Raw genomic sequence first — 26,103 nt, forward strand, 5'->3', positions numbered from 1 at the left:
TTATATCCAAAAATCTTATTTTACATTGGCGTGTTACGTTCAGTAGTTCCAAAACATGCAGTGATATTGCTGAGAGCCACATGAATTCACAGAAATACTCATTATAAATGTTGATGAAAATTCAAGTGTTATGCGTGGTACTTTAGATAAACTTCTCCTTAATGCAACCGCTGTGTAAGATTTTTTATTTTATTTACGGAAAAAGCATATCTGAGAACGGCGCTCAGAGCCCAAACCAGCCAGAGAAATATCCGCCATGTTGGGTAGTCAACATTATTCATAAATAGCATTATAAATATTTGCTTACCTTTGATGATCTTCATCAGAATGCACTCCCAGGAATCGCAGTTCCACAATAAATGCTTGTTTTGTTCGATAATGTCCATCATTTATGTTCATTTATGTCCAATAGCTTCTTTTGTTAGGGCATTTGGTAAACAAATCCAAAATCGCGTTCAGGTCCAGTCGGACGAAATGTTCAAAAAGTTTTATTACAGGTCGAAGAAACTTGTCAAACTAAGTATAGAATCAATCTTTAGGATGTTTTTAATCATAAATGTTCAATAATGTTCCAACCGGAGAATTCCATTGTCTGTAGAAAAGCAATGGAACGAGAGATACCTCTCATGTGATAACGTGTGACTGAGAACGAGGCTGCAGGCAGACCCCTTAGTCAAAAGCTCCCATCCGGCCCCCCTTCACAGGAGCAGCCTGAAACAAAGTTATAAAGACAGTTGACATCTAGTGGAAGCCTTAGGAAGTGCAAAATAACCCATATCCCACTCTGTATTCGATAGGGGTGAGTTCAAAAACTACAAACCTCAGAATTCCCACCTCCTGTTTGGATTTTATCTCAGAGTTTTGCCTGCCATATGAGTTATGTTATACTCACAGACATCATTCAAACAGTTGTGGAAACTTCAGAGTGTTTTCTATCCAATACTGCTAATAATATGCATATATTAGCATCTGGGACTGAGTAGGAGGCAGTTCACTCTAGGCACATTATTCATCCAAAAGTGAAAATGCTGCCCCCTATCCCAAATAAGTGTTTAGGTATCTGTGATCAACAGATGCATATCTGTATCCCCAGTCATGTGAAATCCATAGAAATGTATTTATTGCAATTGACTGATTTCCTTATAACTGTAACTAATTGTTGCATGTTGCGTTTATATTTTTGTTCAGTGTATGTTTGAGCTTCTTTTGAAAGCATAAGTTGAATTGACAATATTATTGACATTGTTAAATTCGATTTTCATAACAGCCAGCTAGGGGTACGTTCGTAAATTCTTCTGTTATTCTGCGCTTTTTGCACACTCAAATGAGAGTGCTCTGAAATTGGAGTAGATAGCCAGAGCGAATTTACGAATGCGCCCGAGGACTGATGGTCTGGTTAGCTAAACAAGCAAGTCTGTTTGTTTGGTTACCAAGGCAACTAATGTAGCTGTGCTAGCTACCTCAGTGGAAGTTGAACATATTTTTACCTGCAAATGAACCAATTTCTTGCAGCAAATGTGTTAAATTGTAGGCATGGTATAAAAGGGATAATCAACTCAGTAGTCTATGCGTTCTCAACTCGGGGGTCTATGCGTTCTCCGTGGAAGGTTAGGTTACACCTTCCATATCATTCATTATTTTCCATAGAACGCATAGCCCGTAGTTGATTCTCCCTTAAATATCAACAATTAACTAATTATGACATGGTGTTAGTACAGTAAATGTGCTTCAGATATTGAATATATATATATCTCACTTGATGTTGCCCTCTATACCACCCTTTTCCCCTCTCTGCTCTCTACCTCTCTCACCCTCTCTCTTTCTATGTGCGTGTGTATTATCTCTCTAGCTCTCACTCTCCATCTCTTTCTTCATCTCTCTCTTACTTTTTCACACATCTGACCCCTTTTCCACCCCAAAAGGATGTTTTATCCTTTAACCCCCCAGAATTGATCTAAATTCACATCAATGACATGAACCAGACCAGTGTGAACCAACAGTGTTTTACCACTGCAGAGGAGAGAGCGGGGTGGGTAAACAGGTCATATCCTCTGAGCTAAATTCATTAACTAACGGAAATGGCCAGCGAGAGATAGATAAGTTAAGTAGTGATTGGAAGTCACAGCTGTGTGAATCTGTCACTGTGGAGAGGATGTAGCTGGAGCACAATAAGAGAAAAGAGTAAACCCATGATGAACACAAACAGGTCTCTGAGAAACAGATGTGACTCATCACTGCTACTGCTCAACCTTATGAAACACTAACCTGACATAGCCTTGGATAGAACAAGTGGTTTAACTCTCTCGTGCGCGCGCTCTCGTTCTCTGTCTCTCTCATATTTGTGTTTTACATTGTTTGCATTGCTATTACATCTGTGCCCACAGCCCTGTCTTCTTTATTATGAGAATAAACTGTGTCTTATCAGTGTTTTTCCTGGTGTCTGGTTAGCTATGCAGGACATGTGATGACTGCTAATGTAAATATGATCCAGGTGCCTATCTCTCCTGCAGGGCAGCCAAGAGGCTGTCTGTTTATTAGTTAGGAGACCATCTCAATTGTCTAGAAGGGCTTCATCTGCTCACCAACTTCACTGATCAAACCTAGCCAATGTGTAAGCAATATAGTGGATGCCTATTATATTTACAATTTGCATTCACCAGACCAGTTCTTTCATGTCAATGCAGTTGAAGGAAAGAAGATAATGAAAGTAGGCTATTTTAGAGTACTGAGAATTATGTTCTAGACCCAGTAAGAGAGAATCATCATGAATGAAGACATTTCTGGTGCCAGAATTGTACCTATAATGAACCCAAGTTTAGTTGACTTTCAGTTTTATAAAACATTCATTTCACATGAAAGGAAAATGGCATGTTGCAGTATAGAAGTGCCTCTAACTTGTCTTTGAGAAACTTTCCCAACCAGCAATATAGTTACTCATGCTCGTTCAGCAGCTATAGGGGCAGAGATAAAACATGAACAAAGTCTCCAAAAACACCCAGTACTGTACGTCCTTTTACAAACTGCAACGCTCTCAGTATGGTCGTTAGATGTACACTTGTACACATGAAATTGTGTCATTCCAAACTTTATCCACAACGTTATGTTCCATTTTGTGTGACCTGAGTGGTTCCCCCTATCCAGCTGTGCTGCTTCTCCATGTAGCATGCGCATGACCACAAAAATAAGTATCGCTCAAGTCCCACTACACTGAGAATGTAGTTGTTTCCTTTGTTCATGTTTTATCTCTGACTGTAACTGCTGAACGAGCATGAGAAAGTATATCTCTGGTGGGATAAGTTTCTCAAAAACAAGGGAGATTGCAAAAAAAGTGTCTGGGCATTTCTATAACACACAATTTACATCAAAAACATTGATTTGTTCAAATTAAGTGAACCTCTTCTTTAAAGACACACAGTAAACAAATCAGAGTTCATACAGATAGAGGAGACAGCTGTTGCATAGCAGATCTTGTTGTGCTGATAGCTGCCTATGTCATCATCCTGTCTGTATTTCCTCTGTTTCCTCTGTTTCTTCTATTCCTTCATTATCCCGTCATTCATTTCTTCCTTCCTTCCTCCCCTCCGCTGCTCCCAGTAACACCACTAACTCATCACATCATCCACTCTCTGGTTGCCATGACAGATGACCTTTGGCCCAGGATCACCAGAGCTGATGACATCACATTCATATATACATCAGTCAGGTAACAGATGAGGATCAAGACAATACACGGCCTGAGGGCCTGACAAGCCTGACATACAGTACAGTAACACCTGCTGTACACCTGATAGCATCAATATAATTCAAAAGGGGATTCAGCCTGTCACTGACTACTTTTATCTATGGGTAGATCTCAATGTTCCCATAGAGTACAATAAGCTCTATACAGTGTACTTAAGGAGATGTTCAGATTACCATAAACACACCAAGGGCAGGTTTGACAGACCAACATGGAACAGGGCCATATTGCTTGTATAGACAGTCCTTATGGTCATTCTACAGATATATGGTTTATATAGGAGTTATATACTGTATTGCATTCAGCTGTGAACCACCAGGGCTCTGTTTGATCAGTATGTGTGTTTGTGTGTGTGTGTCTGTGTCTGTGTCTGTGTCTGTGTGTGTGTGTGTGTGTGTGTGTGTGTGTGTGTGTGTGTGTGTGTGTGTGTGCTTGTCTGACCTGTCTCTGGTCCAGTCTCTCTATAGTGGCATTAGCCCCGTATGCGTGGCAGGACTCTACAGTGTAGTCAGAGCTGATACCCAGCACAGAGCATGAGTCCCCACACGACCCATCAGCCACCACGATCACACGCGGCCAATCAGAACCCGGGATCTTCCGCAGGTACTCCTCTGTGAACTGATAAACAGGAAGAACAGATCAAGAAAGGGACAGAGAGAGTGAGAGGGGGGGTAGATTTTTTTTTTTGTCCATTATTGTAAATAAGAACTTCTTCTTAACTGACTTGCCTAGTTAAATAATGGTTAAATAAAATAAAATTGCTCCAGGGTTGCCATTGATAATGGCTGACCCTAGCCATAACCCCACTCTCCGAGGGTGTCGGAGGGGGAGTTGGGATATGCAAAAAAATACATTTCCAAAAACACATGAAATAGGACTAATATAAGCACCCACCTAATTATTATTATGATGGGGACTATTATTGTTATTATCTAAAATACCAAACAATAACAGCCCTATGTTTGAGACAACTTTGTGTGTCTGTGTGTATGTGTGTGTGCTTGCGTAGGGTGCAGCCGTGCGTGTGTCTGTGTCCGGCTGGGTCTGATATCCTGGTTTGTTTAGGTACTGGTTCATGTCTGTGATAAGGCTAAGTGTCCAGAGCAATAGAGCAGGGCAGTGATCTGGTGTAAACACTATCACACACACAGATAACTGTTGATTAAAACAAATACAAAAGATTGTTAGTTTATACAAAATAAATACCTGATAACAGGAATAGAGGAATGAATAATACAGATAGAAAATAATAGTCAGGGATAGAGAGACAGGGAGAGAGAGAGAGAGAGAGAGAGAGAGAGAGAGAGAGAGAGAGAGAGAGAGAGAGAGAGAGAGAGAGAGAGAGAGAGAGAGAGAGAGAGAGAGAGAGAGAGAGAGAGAGAGAGAGAGAGAGAGAGAGAGAGTCCGATTGTAAATATAAATGGATAAAGCCATCGATTACTTGACACCATTCATTCTTATGTGAAGACTCAATAGCACATTTAAAGGCAAGGAAGTACGTTTTTAGCTTGCTAAAATGGTGTCTTCTGGAGACATAATATACACAGATTGAGCTAGTCCAGGAAGTGATGTTGCAGGCTAGCTCAGTGCTTCCCTATCTTATTGACTATCTCAAGTTGGAGAACAACCGGGTTACTGCAGGCTGCTGTTAGAATCTAAATTATCCTAATAACTTATTCTGTGTACGATTTTAAAATAATCGGTTCAAGGACATACACTATATATACTAAAGTATGTGGACACCCATTCAAATTAGTGGATTTTAATATTTCAGCCACAACAATTGCTGACAGGTGTATAAAATCGAGCACAGAGCCATGCAATTTCCATACACAAACATTGGCAGTAGAATGAATGGCCTTACTGAAGAGCAGAGTGCGAGCCAGGCCTAACGGCCCAACATCTGTGCCCTAGCTCACTAATGCTCTTGTGGCTGAATGGAAGCAAGTCCCCGCAGCAATGTTCCAGCATCTAGTGTAAAGCCTTCCCAGAGAGTGGGGGCTGTTATAGCATTAAAGTGTGACTAACTCCATATTAATGCTGATGACTTTGAAATGAGATATACGACGAGCAGGTGTCCACATACATTCGGCCATGTAGTGTACATCTGGTGTAATAGAAGCAACTATTGGCACCATGATTGTCTTAGACTTTTTGTTTATTTACATGAATATTTCTCAAGAAGATTGCCATTTTCTCATTCACTATAATGGGGATCCTGCTTTTCTGAAAACAACAGCCTGCAGGACCGCGGTTGGCCTTGAACATCTTTGGCTTCAATGAGAGGAAGAAGTCGTTCTCCCCTGGTGTGTGTCCAACATTAAACTCAATAAGGTTTGAGCCAGTGATGGCTGAGAGTCGAGGCTAAGACGTGTTAAATCCATTCAGACTACAGAGAACTGATGATTTAAAAGTCCATTCGGGGCGGCAGGGTAGACTAGTGGTTAGAGTGTTGGACTAGTAACCAGAAGGTTGCAAGTTCAAACCCCTGAGCTGACAAGGTACAAGGATATTCTGCCCCTGAACAGGCAGTTAACCCACTGTTCCTTGGCTGTCATTGAAAATTAGACTTTGTTCTTAACTGACTTGCCTAGTTAAATAAATAAAAATTCACAGATCACACAGCCTGGAACTAAACCAATAATCAAGCACTCCTGTCTATTAATGGCTATGGACAGGACGCTTCAGAATTGTCAATGTTTTTAATGATGCAGAACTTTGTTCCGATCAAAGATATGCTTGACCTTGAAGTTCACCTGCTTTAATGCATAAACATGGGGTGAGTCACTGGATCGCCAGGGAGGAAGCAGGGAGAGGAAGGTGAACCAGGGGTGGACAGCTCTCATCCTCAAGGGCTGCACTGTCCACTGGCCTTCATTCCTACCTTTAATCAGATACTGATTAACCAATGGGGATTATTATTGCCATGGCAATAGGTACTGATTTATTCATTACAAATGTCATGAAGTGATCAAAAGGCACTGGTGTGAACTGAAACTCTGTCCAGGCAGCAAACAGATAAGGCCTTTAGGGCAGTGATCCTCAACACTGCTCCTTGAGAGCTGCAGACTGCATGTTTTTGTTCCAGCTCAGCAAAAAACACATGATTCAGCTAATCAAGGGGACAATGATCAGTTGATTAACTGAGTCAGGTGTGATGGCACTAAGCTAGGGCAAAAACCTGCAATACTACTGTGGCTCTAGAGGAGCAGGACTGAGGGTCTCTGCCTTTCAGAATAGAGAGAGCCTGCGGACACACATTTTCCTGGTTATGTTGTGTCAGCAGATAAGCCCAGCTTTAGTGAATGTGATCAGAATTTTGCCATTATATAATGATGTGCTGCTATAAGCCCTAGTGCTGTAGGCTGCCATCATTCAACCATTGTTTAATGCTGTAATGCAGAGAAAGGCTTAGGGAGATTTATGCAATGAGTGGTACGGTAATCTGCATCAGAACACATTTACCAGTGACTCTTTACAACCAACTATACATCAGATGTGTATCTATCAGGTGGTGATGTATAGTCACTGAATCTCAGGCTATTCTATAGAACAGAAAGGTGGCTGGTTAAAAAAATGTTAACTAAAAAGTGAACAATCATATGATCCTAAATAAATACTAAATATCTATATACAGTTGAAGTCAGAAGTTTACATACACTTGGGTTGAAGTCATAAAAACTTGTTTTTCAACCACTCCACAAATTTCTTGTTAACAAACTATCATTTTTGCAAGTCGGTTAGGACATCTACATTGTGCACGACACAATACATTTTCTAACAATTGTTTACAGACAGATTATTTCACATATAATTCACTGTATCACAATTCCAGTGGGTCAGAAGTTTACATACACTTAGTTGACTGTGCCTTTAAGCAGCTTGGAATATTCCAGAAAAGTATGTCATGGCTTTAGAAGCTTCTGATAGGCTAATTGACATAATTTGAGTCAATTGGAGGTGTGGATGTATTTCAAGGCCTACCTTCAAAGTGCCTCTCCTCTGTATTTCAAGGCCTACCTTCAAAGTGCCTCTTTTCTTGACATCATGGGAAAATCAAAAGAAATCAGCCAAGACCTCAGAAAAAAATTGTGGACCTCCACAAGTCTGGTTCATCCTTGGGAGCAATTTCCAAACGCCTGAAGGGACAACGTTCATCTGTACAAACAATAGTATGCAAGTATAAACACTATGGGACCACGCAGCCGGCATTCCGCTCAGAAAGGAGACACGTTCTGTCTGTACTTTGGTGCGAAAAGTGCAAATCAATCCCAGAACAACAGCAAAGGAATTTGTGAAGATACTGGAGGAAACAGGTAGAAAAGTATCTATATCCACAGTAAAACGAGTCCTATATCGATATAACCTAAAAGGCCGCTCAGCAAGGAAGAAGCCACTGCTCCAAAACCGCCATAAAAAGAGCCAGACTATGGTTTGCAACTGCACATGGAGACAAAGATCGTACATTTTGGAGAAAAAGCCCTCTGGTCTGATGAAACAAAAATAGAACTGTTTGGCCATAATGACCATCGTTATGTTTGGAGGAAAAAGGAGGAGGCTTGCAAGCCGAAAGACACCATCCCAACCATGAAGCACAGGGGTAGCAGCATCATGTTGTGGGGGTGCTTTGCTGCAGGTGGGACTGGTGCACTTCACAAAATAGAAAAATTATGTGTATATATTGAAGCAACATCTCAAGACATCAGTCAGGAAGTTAAAGCTTGGTCGCAAATGGGTCTTCCAAATGGACAATGACGCCAAGCATACTTCCAAAGTTGTGGCAAAATGGCTTAAGGACAACAAAGTCAAGGTATTGGAGTGGCCATCACAAAGCCCTGACCTCAATCCTATAGAAAATGTGTGGGCAGAACTGAAAAAGTGTGTGCGAGCAAGGAGGCCTACAAACCTGACTCAGTTACACCAGTTCTGTCAGGAGAAATGGGCCAAAATTCACCCAAATTATTGTGGGAAGCTTGTGGAAGATTACTCAAAACGTTTGACCCAAATTAAACAATTTAAAGGCAATGCTACCAAATACTAATTGAGTGTATGTAAACTTGTGACCCACTGGGAATGTGATGCTGAAATAAATCATTCTCTCTACTATTATACAGACATTTTATATTCTTAAAATAAAGTGGTGATCCTAACTGACCTAAGACAGGGGATATTTACTAGGATTAAATGTCAGGAATTGTGAAACACTGAGTTTAAATATATTTGGCTAATGTGTATGTAAACTTCCTACTTCAACTGTATCTATACCTTTTTGGTTACTACATGATTCCATGTGTTATTTCATAGTTGTGATGTCTTCACTATTATTCTACAATGTAGAAAATAGTAAATATATAGAAAACCCCTGGAATAAGTAGGTGTGTCCAAACGTTTGACACGTACTGTATAAATACACACACTGAACAAAAATATAAACAAAAATTTCAAAGATTTTGCTTAGTTACAGTTGATACAAGGAAATCAGTCAATTTAAATAGATAAATGATGCCCTAATCTATGGATTTCACATGACTGGAAATACAGACATGCATCTGTTGTAAAATGGCGCCGGAGAAGAAGGCAGATGATTTACATGCCCCCAGCCGATTGTGTTATTTTGTTTGTTTATTTGCATTTTTTGTAACTTGTTTTTTAAACTTATTTTGTACATAATGTTGCTGTCTCTTATGACCGAAAATAACTTCTAGACATCAGGATTGCGATTATTCACCACGGACTAGCAGAATCCTTTTTTTCCTTTCATGACTCTGACGAGTCCAACGTGAAGGATATACTGCTTCCCCGGGAACATGCACCGATCCCCATGATCTGCGTGAAGAGGAGGCATAGAAAGAGGGTCCGAAGTGATCAAGGTGATCAAATAAACCCCCACTTCACTCCATTCTGCGAGCAAATGTGCAATCCTTGGAGAATAAAATTTACTAGTTACACGGAAGATTAAACTACCAACGGGATATTAAAAACTAACACCTTATGCTTCACGGAGTCATGGCTGAATGACGACAACATCAACATACAGTTGGTTGGTTATACAATGTACCTGCAGGATAGAACAACGGTGTCTGGTGAGACAAGGGGCGGCGGACTATGTATTTTTGTAAATAACAGCTGGTGCACGATATCTAAGGAAGTCTCAAGCTATTGCTCGGCCTGAGGTAGAATATCTCATGATAAGCTGTAGACCACACTACCTACCTAGAGAGTTTTCATCTGTATTTTTCGTAGCTGTTTACATACCACCTCAGTCAGAGGCTGGCACTAAGACAGCATTAATTGAGCTGTATTCCACCATAAGCAAACAAGAAAACGCTCACCCAGAGGCGGCGCTCCTAGTAGCCGGGAATTTAATGGGGAAAGGGAAACTTAAATCCATTTTACCAAATTTCTATCAGCATGTTAAATGTGCAATCAGAGGAAAAAGAACTCTGGACCACCTATACTCCACACACAGAGACACATACACAGCTCTCCCTCACCCTCCATTTGGCAAATCTGACCATAATTCTATCCTCCTGATTCCTGCTTCCAAGCTAAAATTAAAGCAGGAAGCACCAGTGACAAGATCAATGAAAAAGTGGTCAGATGAAGCAGATGCTAAGCTACAGGACTGTTTTGCTAGCACTGACTGGAATATGCTCCGGGATAACTCCAATGGCATTGAGGAGTACACCACATCAGTCATTGGCTTCATCAATAAGTGCATCGATGACATCATCCCCATAGTTACCGCACGTACATACCCCAACCAGAAGCCATGGATTACAGTCAGCATCCTCACTGAGCTAAAGGCTAGAGCTGCCGCTTTCAAGGAGCGGGACTCGAACCCAGAAGCTTAGAAGAAATCCCGCTATGCCCTCCGACGAACCATCAAACAGGCAAAGTGTCAATACAGGAGTAAGATTGAATCGTACTTCACCGGCTCTGACGCTAGTCGGATGTGGCAGGCCATGCAAACCATTACAGACTACAAAGGGAAGCACAGCCCAGAGCTGCCCAGTGACACGAGCCTATCAGATGAGCTAAACTACTTCTATGCTCGCTTCGAGGCAAATAACACTGAAACATGCATGAGAGCACCAACTGTTCCCGGAAGACTGTGTGATCACGCTCTATGCAGCCGATGTAAGGTCAACATTCACAGGGCCGTTGGGCCACATGGATTGCCAGGACATGTACTGCGAGCATGTGCTGTGCAACTGGCAAGTGTCTTCACTGACATTTTCAACCCCTCCCTGTCCCTGTCCGAGTCTGTAATACCAACATGTTTTAAGCAGACCACCATAGTGCCTGTGCCCAAGAACACTAAGGTACCCTGCCTAAATGACTACCGACCTGTAGCACTCACGTCTATAGCCATGAAGTGCTTTGAAAGGCTGGTCATGGCTCACATCAACACCATCATCCCAGAAACCCTAGACACACACCAATTAGCATATCGCCCCAACAGATCCACAGATGATGCAATCTCTATTGCACTCCACACTGCCCTTTCCCACCTGGACAGAAGGAACACCAATGTTCAACACCAAAGTGCCCTCAAAGCCCACTAAGCTAATGACCCTGGGACTAAACATATCCCTCTGCAACTAGATCCTGGACTTCCTGATGGGCCGCCCTCAGGCGGTAAGTGTAGGTAACAACACATCCGCCACACTGATCCTCAACACAGGGGCCCCGCAGTGGTGCGTGCTCAGTCCCCTCCTGTACTCCCTGTTCTCTCATGACGGCATGGCCAAGCACGACTCCAACACCATCATTCAATTTGCTGATGACACAACAGTGGTAGGCGTGATCACCGACAACAACGAGACAGCCTATAGGGAGGAGGGCAGAGACCTGGCCATGTGGTGCCAGAACAACAACCTCTCCCTCAACGTGATCAAGACAGAGGAGACTATTGTGGACTACAGAAAAGGAGGACCGAGCACGACCCCATTCTCATTGACGGGGCTGCAGTGGAGCAGGTTGAGAGCTGTGTCCACATCACCAACAAACTAACATGATCCAAGCACACCAAGACAGCCGTGAAGAGGGCACGACAAACCTATTCCCCTCAGGAGACTGAAAAGATTTGGCATGGGACCTCAGATCCTCAAAAGGTTCTACAGCTGCACCATCGAGAACATCCTGACTGGTTACATCACTGTCTGGTATGGCAACTGCTCGGCCTCTGACCGCAAAGCACTACAGAGGGTAGTGCGAACGGCCCAGTACATCACTGGGGCCAAGCTTCCTGCCATCCATGACCTCTATACCAGGCGGTGTCAGAGGAAGGCCTTAAAATTGTCAAATACTCCAGCCACCCTAGGTATAGATTGTTCTATCTGCTTCCGCATGGAAAGCAGTACCGGAGCGCCAAGTCTAGGTCCAAGAGGTTTCTAAACAGCTTCTACCCCAAGCCATCAGACTCCTGAACATCTAGTTCAGGGGTGCTTCTACATCTGCATTGCTTGCTGTTTTAGGTTTTAGGCTGGGTTTCTGTTCAGCACTTTGTGACATCAGCTGATGTAAAAAGGCTTTTGAGTTTTGCCTGCCATATGAGTTATGTTATACTCACAGACATCATTCAAACAGTTGTGGAAACTTCAGAGTGTTTTCTATCCAATACTGCTAATAATATGCATATATTAGCATCTGGGACTGAGTAGGAGGCAGTTCACTCTAGGCACATTATTCATCCAAAAGTGAAAATGCTGCCCCCTATCCCAAATAAGTGTTTAGGTATCTGTGATCAACAGATGCATATCTGTATCCCCAGTCATGTGAAATCCATAGAAATGTATTTATTGCAATTGACTGATTTCCTTATAACTGTAACTAATTGTTGCATGTTGCGTTTATATTTTTGTTCAGTGTATGTTTGAGCTTCTTTTGAAAGCATAAGTTGAATTGACAATATTATTGACATTGTTAAATTCGATTTTCATAACAGCCAGCTAGGGGTACGTTCGTAAATTCTTCTGTTATTCTGCGCTTTTGCACACTCAAATGAGAGTGCTCTGAAATTGGAGTAGATAGCCAGAGCGAATTTACGAATGCGCCAGAGGACTGATGGTCTGGTTAGCTAAACAAGCAAGTCTGTTTGTTTGGTTACCAAGGCAACTAATGTAGCTGTGCTAGCTACCTCAGTGGAAGTTGAACATATTTTTACCTGCAAATGAACCAATTTCTTGCAGCAAATGTGTTAAATTGTAGGCATGGTATAAAAGGGATAATCAACTCAGTAGTCTATGCGTTCTCAACTCGGGGTCTATGCGTTCTCCGTGGAAGGTTAGGTTACACCTTCCATATCATTCATTATTTTCCATAGAACGCATAGCCCGTAGTTGATTCTCCCTTAAATATCAACAATTAACTAATTATGACATGGTGTTAGTACAGTAAATGTGCTTCAGATATTGAATATATATATATCTCACTTGATGTTGCCCTCTATACCACCCTTTTCCCCTCTCTGCTCTCTACCTCTCTCACCCTCTCTCTTTCTATGTGCATGTGTATTATCTCTCTAGCTCTCACTCTCCATCTCTTTCTTCATCTCTCTCTTACTTTTTCACACATCTGACCCCTTTTCCACCCCAAAAGGATGTTTTATCCTTTAACCCCCCAGAATTGATCTAAATTCACATCAATGACATGAACCAGACCAGTGTGAACCAACAGTGTTTTACCACTGCAGAGGAGAGAGCGGGGTGGGTAAACAGGTCATATCCTCTGAGCTAAATTCATTAACTAACGGAAATGGCCAGCGAGAGATAGATAAGTTAAGTAGTGATTGGAAGTCACAGCTGTGTGAATCTGTCACTGTGGAGAGGATGTAGCTGGAGCACAATAAGAGAAAAGAGTAAACCCATGATGAACACAAACAGGTCTCTGAGAAACAGATGTGACTCATCACTGCTACTGCTCAACCTTATGAAACACTAACCTGACATAGCCTTGGATAGAACAAGTGGTTTAACTCTCTCGTGCGCGCGCTCTCGTTCTCTGTCTCTCTCATATTTGTGTTTTACATTGTTTGCATTGCTATTACATCTGTGCCCACAGCCCTGTCTTCTTTATTATGAGAATAAACTGTGTCTTATCAGTGTTTTTCCTGGTGTCTGGTTAGCTATGCAGGACATGTGATGACTGCTAATGTAAATATGATCCAGGTGCCTATCTCTCCCTGCAGGGCAGCCAAGAGGCTGTCTGTTTATTAGTTAGAGACCATCTCAATTGTCTAGAAGGGCTTCATCTGCTCACCAACTTCACTGATCAAACCTAGCCAATGTGTAAGCAATATAGTGGATGCCTATTATATTTACAATTTGCATTCACCAGACCAGTTCTTTCATGTCAATGCAGTTGAAGGAAAGAAGATAATGAAAGTAGGCTATTTTAGAGTACTGAGAATTATGTTCTAGACCCAGTAAGAGAGAATCATCATGAATGAAGACATTTCTGGTGCCAGAATTGTACCTATAATGAACCCAAGTTTAGTTGACTTTCAGTTTTATAAAACATTCATTTCACATGAAAGGAAAATGGCATGTTGCAGTATAGAAGTGCCTCTAACTTGTCTTTGAGAAACTTTCCCAACCAGCAATATAGTTACTCATGGGGACTATTATTGTTATTATCTAAAATACCAAACAATAACAGCCCTATGTTTGAGACAACTTTGTGTGTCTGTGTGTATGTGTGTGTGCTTGCGTAGGGTGCAGCCGTGCGTGTGTCTGTGTCCGGCTGGGTCTGATATCCTGGTTTGTTTAGGTACTGGTTCATGTCTGTGATAAGGCTAAGTGTCCAGAGCAATAGAGCAGGGCAGTGATCTGGTGTAAACACTATCACACACACAGATAACTGTTGATTAAAACAAATACAAAAGATTGTTAGTTTATACAAAATAAATACCTGATAACAGGAATAGAGGAATGAATAATACAGATAGAAAATAATAGTCAGGGATAGAGAGACAGAGAGACAGGAGAGAGAGAGAGAGAGAGAGAGAGAGAGAGAGAGAGAGAGAGAGAGAGAGAGAGAGAGAGAGAGAGAGAGAGAGAGAGAGAGAGAGAGAGAGAGAGAGAGAGAGAGAGAGAGAGAGAGAGTGTCCGATTGTAAATATAAATGGATAAAGCCATCGATTACTTGACACCATTCATTCTTATGTGAAGACTCAATAGCATATTTAAAGGCAAGGAAGTACGTTTTAGCTTGCTAAAATGGTGTCTTCTGGAGACATAATATACACAGATTGAGCTAGTCCAGGAAGTGATGTTGCAGGCTAGCTCAGTGCTTCCCTATCTTATTGACTATCTCAAGTTGGAGAACAACCGGGTTACTGCAGGCTGCTGTTAGAATCTAAATTATCCTAATAACTTATTCTGTGTACGATTTTAAAATAATCGGTTCAAGGACATACACTATATATACTAAAGTATGTGGACACCCATTCAAATTAGTGGATTTTAATATTTCAGCCACAACAATTGCTGACAGGTGTATAAAATCGAGCACAGAGCCATGCAATTTCCATACACAAACATTGGCAGTAGAATGAATGGCCTTACTGAAGAGCAGAGTGCGAGCCAGGCCTAACGGCCCAACATCTGTGCCCTAGCTCACTAATGCTCTTGTGGCTGAATGGAAGCAAGTCCCCGCAGCAATGTTCCAGCATCTAGTGTAAAGCCTTCCCAGAGAGTGGGGGCTGTTATAGCATTAAAGTGTGACTAACTCCATATTAATGCTGATGACTTTGAAATGAGATATACGACGAGCAGGTGTCCACATACATTCGGCCATGTAGTGTACATCTGGTGTAATAGAAGCAACTATTGGCACCATGATTGTCTTAGACTTTTTTGTTTATTTACATGAATATTTCTCAAGAAGATTGCCATTTTCTCATTCACTATAATGGGGGATCCTGCTTTTCTGAAAACAACAGCCTGCAGGACCGCGGTTGGCCTTGAACATCTTTGGCTTCAATGAGAGGAAGAAGTCGTTCTCCCCTGGTGTGTGTCCAACATTAAACTCAATAAGGTTTGAGCCAGTGATGGCTGAGAGTCGAGGCTAAGACGTGTTAAATCCATTCAGACTACAGAGAACTGATGATTTAAAAGTCCATTCGGGGCGGCAGGGTAGACTAGTGGTTAGAGTGTTGGACTAGTAACCAGAAGGTTGCAAGTTCAAACCCCTGAGCTGACAAGGTACAAGGATATTCTGCCCCTGAACAGGCAGTTAACCCACTGTTCCTTGGCTGTCATTGAAAATTAGACTTTGTTCTTAACTGACTTGCCTAGTTAAATAAATAAAAATTCACAGATCACACAGCCTGGAACTAAACCAATAATCAAGCACTCCTGTCTATTAATGGCTATGGACAGGACGCTTCAGAATTGTCAATGTTTTTAATGATGCAGAACTTTGTTCCGATCAAAGATATGCTTGACCTTGAAGTTCACCTGCTTTAATGCATAAACATGGGGTGAGTCACTGGATCGCCAGGGAGGAAGCAGGGAGAGGAAGGTGAACCAGGGGTGGACAGCTCTCATCCTCAAGGGCTGCACTGTCCACTGGCCTTCATTCCTACCTTTAATCAGATACTGATTAACCAATGGGGATTATTATTGCCATGGCAATAGGTACTGATTTATTCATTACAAATGTCATGAAGTGATCAAAAGGCACTGGTGTGAACTGAAACTCTGTCCAGGCAGCAAACAGATAAGGCCTTTAGGCAGTGATCCTCAACACTGCTCCTTGAGAGCTGCAGACTGCATGTTTTTGTTCCAGCTCAGCAAAAAACACATGATTCAGCTAATCAAGGGGACAATGATCAGTTGATTAACTGAGTCAGGTGTGATGGCACTAAGCTAGGGCAAAACCTGCAATACTACTGTGGCTCTAGAGGAGCAGGACTGAGGGTCTCTGCCTTTCAGAATAGAGAGAGCCTGCGGACACACATTTTCCTGGTTATGTTGTGTCAGCAGATAAGCCCAGCTTTAGTGAATGTGATCAGAATTTTGCCATTATATAATGATGTGCTGCTATAAGCCCTAGTGCTGTAGGCTGCCATCATTCAACCATTGTTTAATGCTGTAATGCAGAGAAAGGCTTAGGGAGATTTATGCAATGAGTGGTACGGTAATCTGCATCAGAACACATTTACCAGTGACTCTTTACAACCAACTATACATCAGATGTGTATCTATCAGGTGGTGATGTATAGTCACTGAATCTCAGGCTATTCTATAGAACAGAAAGGTGGCTGGTTAAAAAATGTTAACTAAAAAGTGAACAATCATATGATCCTAAATAAATACTAAATATCTATATACAGTTGAAGTCAGAAGTTTACATACACTTGGGTTGAAGTCATAAAAACTTGTTTTTCAACCACTCCACAAATTTCTTGTTAACAAACTATCATTTTTGCAAGTCGGTTAGGACATCTACATTGTGCACGACACAATACATTTTTCTAACAATTGTTTACAGACAGATTATTTCACATATAATTCACTGTATCACAATTCCAGTGGGTCAGAAGTTTACATACACTTAGTTGACTGTGCCTTTAAGCAGCTTGGAATATTCCAGAAAAGTATGTCATGGCTTTAGAAGCTTCTGATAGGCTAATTGACATAATTTGAGTCAATTGGAGGTGTGGATGTATTTCAAGGCCTACCTTCAAAGTGCCTCTCCTCTGTATTTCAAGGCCTACCTTCAAAGTGCCTCTTTTCTTGACATCATGGGAAAATCAAAAGAAATCAGCCAAGACCTCAGAAAAAATTGTGGACCTCCACAAGTCTGGTTCATCCTTGGGAGCAATTTCCAAACGCCTGAAGGGACAACGTTCATCTGTACAAACAATAGTATGCAAGTATAAACACTATGGGACCACGCAGCCGGCATTCCGCTCAGAAAGGAGACACGTTCTGTCTGTACTTTGGTGCGAAAAGTGCAAATCAATCCCAGAACAACAGCAAAGGAATTTGTGAAGATACTGGAGGAAACAGGTAGAAAAGTATCTATATCCACAGTAAAACGAGTCCTATATCGATATAACCTAAAAGGCCGCTCAGCAAGGAAGAAGCCACTGCTCCAAAACCGCCATAAAAAGAGCCAGACTATGGTTTGCAACTGCACATGGAGACAAAGATCGTACATTTTGGAGAAAAAGCCCTCTGGTCTGATGAAACAAAATAGAACTGTTTGGCCATAATGACCATCGTTATGTTTGGAGGAAAAAGGAGGAGGCTTGCAAGCCGAAAGACACCATCCCAACCATGAAGCACAGGGGTAGCAGCATCATGTTGTGGGGTGCTTTGCTGCAGGTGGGACTGGTGCACTTCACAAAATAGAAAAATTATGTGTATATATTGAAGCAACATCTCAAGACATCAGTCAGGAAGTTAAAGCTTGGTCGCAAATGGGTCTTCCAAATGGACAATGACGGCAAGCATACTTCCAAAGTTGTGGCAAAATGGCTTAAGGACAACAAAGTCAAGGTATTGGAGTGGCCATCACAAAGCCCTGACCTCAATCCTATAGAAAATGTGTGGGCAGAACTGAAAAGTGTGTGCGAGCAAGGAGGCCTACAAACCTGACTCAGTTACACCAGTTCTGTCAGGAGAAATGGGCCAAAATTCACCCAAATTATTGTGGGAAGCTTGTGGAAGATTACTCAAAACGTTTGACCCAAATTAAACAATTTAAAGGCAATGCTACCAAATACTAATTGAGTGTATGTAAACTTGTGACCCACTGGGAATGTGATGCTGAAATAAATCATTCTCTCTACTATTATACAGACATTTTATATTCTTAAAATAAAGTGGTGATCCTAACTGACCTAAGACAGGGGATATTTACTAGGATTAAATGTCAGGAATTGTGAAACACTGAGTTTAAATATATTTGGCTAATGTGTATGTAAACTTCCTACTTCAACTGTATCTATACCTTTTTGGTTACTACATGATTCCATGTGTTATTTCATAGTTGTGATGTCTTCACTATTATTCTACAATGTAGAAAATAGTAAATATATAGAAAACCCCTGGAATAAGTAGGTGTGTCCAAACGTTTGACACGTACTGTATAAATACACACACTGAACAAAAATATAAACAAAAATTTCAAAGATTTTGCTTAGTTACAGTTGATACAAGGAAATCAGTCAATTTAAATAGATAAATGATGCCCTAATCTATGGATTTCACATGACTGGAAATACAGACATGCATCTGTTGTAAAATGGCGCCGGAGAAGAAGGCAGATGATTTACATGCCCCCAGCCGATTGTGTTATTTTGTTTGTTTATTTGCATTTTTTGTAACTTGTTTTTTAAACTTATTTTGTACATAATGTTGCTGTCTCTTATGACCGAAAATAACTTCTAGACATCAGGATTGCGATTATTCACCACGGACTAGCAGAATCCTTTTTTCCTTTCATGACTCTGACGAGTCCAACGTGAAGGATATACTGCTTCCCGGGAACATGCACCGATCCCCATGATCTGCGTGAAGAGGAGGCATAGAGAGAGGGTCCGAAGTGATCAAGGTGATCAAATAAACCCCCACTTCCCTCCATTCTGCGAGCAAATGTGCAATCCTTGGAGAATAAAATTTACTAGTTACACGGAAGATTAAACTACCAACGGGATATTAAAAACTAACACCTTATGCTTCACGGAGTCATGGCTGAATGACGACAACATCAACATACAGTTGGTTGGTTATACAATGTACCTGCAGGATAGAACAACGGTGTCTGGTGAGACAAGGGGCGGCGGACTATGTATTTTTGTAAATAACAGCTGGTGCACGATATCTAAGGAAGTCTCAAGCTATTGCTCGGCCTGAGGTAGAATATCTCATGATAAGCTGTAGACCACACTACCTACCTAGAGAGTTTTCATCTGTATTTTTCGTAGCTGTTTACATACCACCTCAGTCAGAGGCTGGCACTAAGACAGCATTAATTGAGCTGTATTCCACCATAAGCAAACAAGAAAACGCTCACCCAGAGGCGGCGCTCCTAGTAGCCGGGAATTTAATGGGGAAAGGAAACTTAAATCCATTTTACCAAATTTCTATCAGCATGTTAAATGTGCAATCAGAGGAAAAAGAACTCTGGACCACCTATACTCCACACACAGAGACACATACACAGCTCTCCCTCACCCTCCATTTGGCAAATCTGACCATAATTCTATCCTCCTGATTCCTGCTTCCAAGCTAAAATTAAAGCAGGAAGCACCAGTGACAAGATCAATGAAAAAGTGGTCAGATGAAGCAGATGCTAAGCTACAGGACTGTTTTGCTAGCACTGACTGGAATATGCTCCGGGATAACTCCAATGGCATTGAGGAGTACACCACATCAGTCATTGGCTTCATCAATAAGTGCATCGATGACATCATCCCCATAGTTACCGCACGTACATACCCCAACCAGAAGCCATGGATTACAGTCAGCATCCTCACTGAGCTAAAGGCTAGAGCTGCCGCTTTCAAGGAGCGGGACTCGAACCCAGAAGCTTAGAAGAAATCCCGCTATGCCCTCCGACGAACCATCAAACAGGCAAAGTGTCAATACAGGAGTAAGATTGAATCGTACTTCACCGGCTCTGACGCTAGTCGGATGTGGCAGGCCATGCAAACCATTACAGACTACAAAGGGAAGCACAGCCCAGAGCTGCCCAGTGACACGAGCCTATCAGATGAGCTAAACTACTTCTATGCTCGCTTCGAGGCAAATAACACTGAAACATGCATGAGAGCACCAACTGTTCCCGGAAGACTGTGTGATCACGCTCTATGCAGCCGATGTAAGGTCAACATTCACAGGGCCGTTGGGCCACATGGATTGCCAGGACATGTACTGCGAGCATGTGCTGTGCAACTGGCAAGTGTCTTCACTGACATTTTCAACCCCTCCCTGTCCCTGTCCGAGTCTGTAATACCAACATGTTTTAAGCAGACCACCATAGTGCCTGTGCCCAAGAACACTAAGGTACCCTGCCTAAATGACTACCGACCTGTAGCACTCACGTCTATAGCCATGAAGTGCTTTGAAAGGCTGGTCATGGCTCACATCAACACCATCATCCCAGAAACCCTAGACACACACCAATTAGCATATCGCCCCAACAGATCCACAGATGATGCAATCTCTATTGCACTCCACACTGCCCTTTCCCACCTGGACAGAAGGAACACCAATGTTCAACACCAAAGTGCCCTCAAAGCCCACTAAGCTAATGACCCTGGGACTAAACATATCCCTCTGCAACTAGATCCTGGACTTCCTGATGGGCCGCCCTCAGGCGGTAAGTGTAGGTAACAACACATCCGCCACACTGATCCTCAACACAGGGGCCCCGCAGTGGTGCGTGCTCAGTCCCCTCCTGTACTCCCTGTTCTCTCATGACGGCATGGCCAAGCACGACTCCAACACCATCATTCAATTTGCTGATGACACAACAGTGGTAGGCGTGATCACCGACAACAACGAGACAGCCTATAGGGAGGAGGGCAGAGACCTGGCCATGTGGTGCCAGAACAACAACCTCTCCCTCAACGTGATCAAGACAGAGGAGACTATTGTGGACTACAGAAAAGGAGGACCGAGCACGACCCCATTCTCATTGACGGGGCTGCAGTGGAGCAGGTTGAGAGCTGTGTCCACATCACCAACAAACTAACATGATCCAAGCACACCAAGACAGCCGTGAAGAGGGCACGACAAACCTATTCCCCCTCAGGAGACTGAAAAGATTTGGCATGGGACCTCAGATCCTCAAAAGGTTCTACAGCTGCACCATCGAGAACATCCTGACTGGTTACATCACTGTCTGGTATGGCAACTGCTCGGCCTCTGACCGCAAAGCACTACAGAGGGTAGTGCGAACGGCCCAGTACATCACTGGGGCCAAGCTTCCTGCCATCCATGACCTCTATACCAGGCGGTGTCAGAGGAAGGCCTTAAAATTGTCAAATACTCCAGCCACCCTAGGTATAGATTGTTCTATCTGCTTCCGCATGGAAAGCAGTACCGGAGCGCCAAGTCTAGGTCCAAGAGGTTTCTAAACAGCTTCTACCCCCAAGCCATCAGACTCCTGAACATCTAGTTCAGGGGTGCTTCTACATCTGCATTGCTTGCTGTTTTAGGTTTTAGGCTGGGTTTCTGTTCAGCACTTTGTGACATCAGCTGATGTAAAAAGGCTTTTGAGTTTTGCCTGCCATATGAGTTATGTTATACTCACAGACATCATTCAAACAGTTGTGGAAACTTCAGAGTGTTTTCTATCCAATACTGCTAATAATATGCATATATTAGCATCTGGGACTGAGTAGGAGGCAGTTCACTCTAGGCACATTATTCATCCAAAAGTGAAAATGCTGCCCCCTATCCCAAATAAGTGTTTAGGTATCTGTGATCAACAGATGCATATCTGTATCCCCAGTCATGTGAAATCCATAGAAATGTATTTATTGCAATTGACTGATTTCCTTATAACTGTAACTAATTGTTGCATGTTGCGTTTATATTTTTGTTCAGTGTATGTTTGAGCTTCTTTTGAAAGCATAAGTTGAATTGACAATATTATTGACATTGTTAAATTCGATTTTCATAACAGCCAGCTAGGGGTACGTTCGTAAATTCTTCTGTTATTCTGCGCTTTTGCACACTCAAATGAGAGTGCTCTGAAATTGAGTAGATAGCCAGAGCGAATTTACGAATGCGCCCGAGGACTGATGGTCTGGTTAGCTAAACAAGCAAGTCTGTTTGTTTGGTTACCAAGGCAACTAATGTAGCTGTGCTAGCTACCTCAGTGGAAGTTGAACATATTTTTACCTGCAAATGAACCAATTTCTTGCAGCAAATGTGTTAAATTGTAGGCATGGTATAAAAGGGATAATCAACTCAGTAGTCTATGCGTTCTCAACTCGGGGGTCTATGCGTTCTCCGTGGAAGGTTAGGTTACACCTTCCATATCATTCATTATTTTCCATAGAACGCATAGCCCGTAGTTGATTCTCCCTTAAATATCAACAATTAACTAATTATGACATGGTGTTAGTACAGTAAATGTGCTTCAGATATTGAATATATATATATCTCACTTGATGTTGCCCTCTATACCACCCTTTTCCCCTCTCTGCTCTCTACCTCTCTCACCCTCTCTCTTTCTATGTGCGTGTGTATTATCTCTCTAGCTCTCACTCTCCATCTCTTTCTTCATCTCTCTCTTACTTTTTCACACATCTGACCCCTTTTCCACCCCAAAAGGATGTTTTATCCTTTAACCCCCCAGAATTGATCTAAATTCACATCAATGACATGAACCAGACCAGTGTGAACCAACAGTGTTTTACCACTGCAGAGGAGAGAGCGGGGTGGGTAAACAGGTCATATCCTCTGAGCTAAATTCATTAACTAACGGAAATGGCCAGCGAGAGATAGATAAGTTAAGTAGTGATTGGAAGTCACAGCTGTGTGAATCTGTCACTGTGGAGAGGATGTAGCTGGAGCACAATAAGAGAAAAGAGTAAACCCATGATGAACACAAACAGGTCTCTGAGAAACAGATGTGACTCATCACTGCTACTGCTCAACCTTATGAAACACTAACCTGACATAGCCTTGGATAGAACAAGTGGTTTAACTCTCTCGTGCGCGCGCTCTCGTTCTCTGTCTCTCTCATATTTGTGTTTTACATTGTTTGCATTGCTATTACATCTGTGCCCACAGCCCTGTCTTCTTTATTATGAGAATAAACTGTGTCTTATCAGTGTTTTTCCTGGTGTCTGGTTAGCTATGCAGGACATGTGATGACTGCTAATGTAAATATGATCCAGGTGCCTATCTCTCCCTGCAGGGCAGCCAAGAGGCTGTCTGTTTATTAGTTAGGAGACCATCTCAATTGTCTAGAAGGGCTTCATCTGCTCACCAACTTCACTGATCAAACCTAGCCAATGTGTAAGCAATATAGTGGATGCCTATTATATTTACAATTTGCATTCACCAGACCAGTTCTTTCATGTCAATGCAGTTGAAGGAAAGAAGATAATGAAAGTAGGCTATTTTAGAGTACTGAGAATTATGTTCTAGACCCAGTAAGAGAGAATCATCATGAATGAAGACATTTCTGGTGCCAGAATTGTACCTATAATGAACCCAAGTTTAGTTGACTTTCAGTTTTATAAAACATTCATTTCACATGAAAGGAAAATGGCATGTTGCAGTATAGAAGTGCCTCTAACTTGTCTTTGAGAAACTTTCCCAACCAGCAATATAGTTACTCATGGGGACTATTATTGTTATTATCTAAAATACCAAACAATAACAGCCCTATGTTTGAGACAACTTTGTGTGTCTGTGTGTATGTGTGTGTGCTTGCGTAGGTGCAGCCGTGCGTGTGTCTGTGTCCGGCTGGGTCTGATATCCTGGTTTGTTTAGGTACTGGTTCATGTCTGTGATAAGGCTAAGTGTCCAGAGCAATAGAGCAGGGCAGTGATCTGGTGTAAACACTATCACACACACAGATAACTGTTGATTAAAACAAATACAAAAGATTGTTAGTTTATACAAAATAAATACCTGATAACAGGAATAGAGGAATGAATAATACAGATAGAAAATAATAGTCAGGGATAGAGAGACAGGGAGAGAGAGAGAGAGAGAGAGAGAGAGAGAGAGAGAGAGAGAGAGAGAGAGAGAGAGAGAGAGAGAGAGAGAGAGAGAGAGAGAGAGAGAGAGAGAGAGAGAGAGAGAGAGAGAGAGAGAGAGAGAGTGTCCGATTGTAAATATAAATGGATAAAGCCATCGATTACTTGACACCATTCATTCTTATGTGAAGACTCAATAGCATATTTAAAGGCAAGGAAGTACGTTTTTAGCTTGCTAAAATGGTGTCTTCTGGAGACATAATATACACAGATTGAGCTAGTCCAGGAAGTGATGTTGCAGGCTAGCTCAGTGCTTCCTATCTTATTGACTATCTCAAGTTGGAGAACAACCGGGTTACTGCAGGCTGCTGTTAGAATCTAAATTATCCTAATAACTTATTCTGTGTACGATTTTAAAATAATCGGTTCAAGGACATACACTATATATACTAAAGTATGTGGACACCCATTCAAATTAGTGGATTTTAATATTTCAGCCACAACAATTGCTGACAGGTGTATAAAATCGAGCACAGAGCCATGCAATTTCCATACACAAACATTGGCAGTAGAATGAATGGCCTTACTGAAGAGCAGAGTGCGAGCCAGGCCTAACGGCCCAACATCTGTGCCCTAGCTCACTAATGCTCTTGTGGCTGAATGGAAGCAAGTCCCCGCAGCAATGTTCCAGCATCTAGTGTAAAGCCTTCCCAGAGAGTGGGGGCTGTTATAGCATTAAAGTGTGACTAACTCCATATTAATGCTGATGACTTTGAAATGAGATATACGACGAGCAGGTGTCCACATACATTCGGCCATGTAGTGTACATCTGGTGTAATAGAAGCAACTATTGGCACCATGATTGTCTTAGACTTTTTTGTTTATTTACATGAATATTTCTCAAGAAGATTGCCATTTTCTCATTCACTATAATGGGGGATCCTGCTTTTCTGAAAACAACAGCCTGCAGGACCGCGGTTGGCCTTGAACATCTTTGGCTTCAATGAGAGGAAGAAGTCGTTCTCCCCTGGTGTGTGTCCAACATTAAACTCAATAAGGTTTGAGCCAGTGATGGCTGAGAGTCGAGGCTAAGACGTGTTAAATCCATTCAGACTACAGAGAACTGATGATTTAAAAGTCCATTCGGGGCGGCAGGGTAGACTAGTGGTTAGAGTGTTGGACTAGTAACCAGAAGGTTGCAAGTTCAAACCCCTGAGCTGACAAGGTACAAGGATATTCTGCCCCTGAACAGGCAGTTAACCCACTGTTCCTTGGCTGTCATTGAAAATTAGACTTTGTTCTTAACTGACTTGCCTAGTTAAATAAATAAAAATTCACAGATCACACAGCCTGGAACTAAACCAATAATCAAGCACTCCTGTCTATTAATGGCTATGGACAGGACGCTTCAGAATTGTCAATGTTTTTAATGATGCAGAACTTTGTTCCGATCAAAGATATGCTTGACCTTGAAGTTCACCTGCTTTAATGCATAAACATGGGGTGAGTCACTGGATCGCCAGGGAGGAAGCAGGGAGAGGAAGGTGAACCAGGGGTGGACAGCTCTCATCCTCAAGGGCTGCACTGTCCACTGGCCTTCATTCCTACCTTTAATCAGATACTGATTAACCAATGGGGATTATTATTGCCATGGCAATAGGTACTGATTTATTCATTACA

At 42.1% G+C, this 26,103-nt stretch overlaps 1 protein-coding gene across 2 annotated transcripts in view; it reads right to left on the minus strand.

Moving 5' to 3' along the window:
- si:dkey-234i14.6 (uncharacterized) overlaps window positions 1-26,103 on the minus strand; it is a 47,080-nt gene that overhangs the window by 5,405 nt on the left and 15,572 nt on the right. Inside the window, exon 2 of one of the 2 annotated variants that reach the window (XM_052465883.1) lies at window positions 4,181-4,357. The exons of the other annotated variant lie outside the window; for it this stretch is intronic. Coding sequence (XP_052321843.1) covers window positions 4,181-4,357 — 177 coding nt within the window. The remainder of the gene's footprint in view (window positions 1-4,180; window positions 4,358-26,103) is intronic. 2 annotated transcript variants of the gene reach the window in all.

This window comes from Oncorhynchus keta, chromosome 17 (genome assembly GCF_023373465.1).
Source record: "Oncorhynchus keta strain PuntledgeMale-10-30-2019 chromosome 17, Oket_V2, whole genome shotgun sequence".
NCBI classification, from domain to species: domain Eukaryota; kingdom Metazoa; phylum Chordata; class Actinopteri; order Salmoniformes; family Salmonidae; genus Oncorhynchus; species Oncorhynchus keta.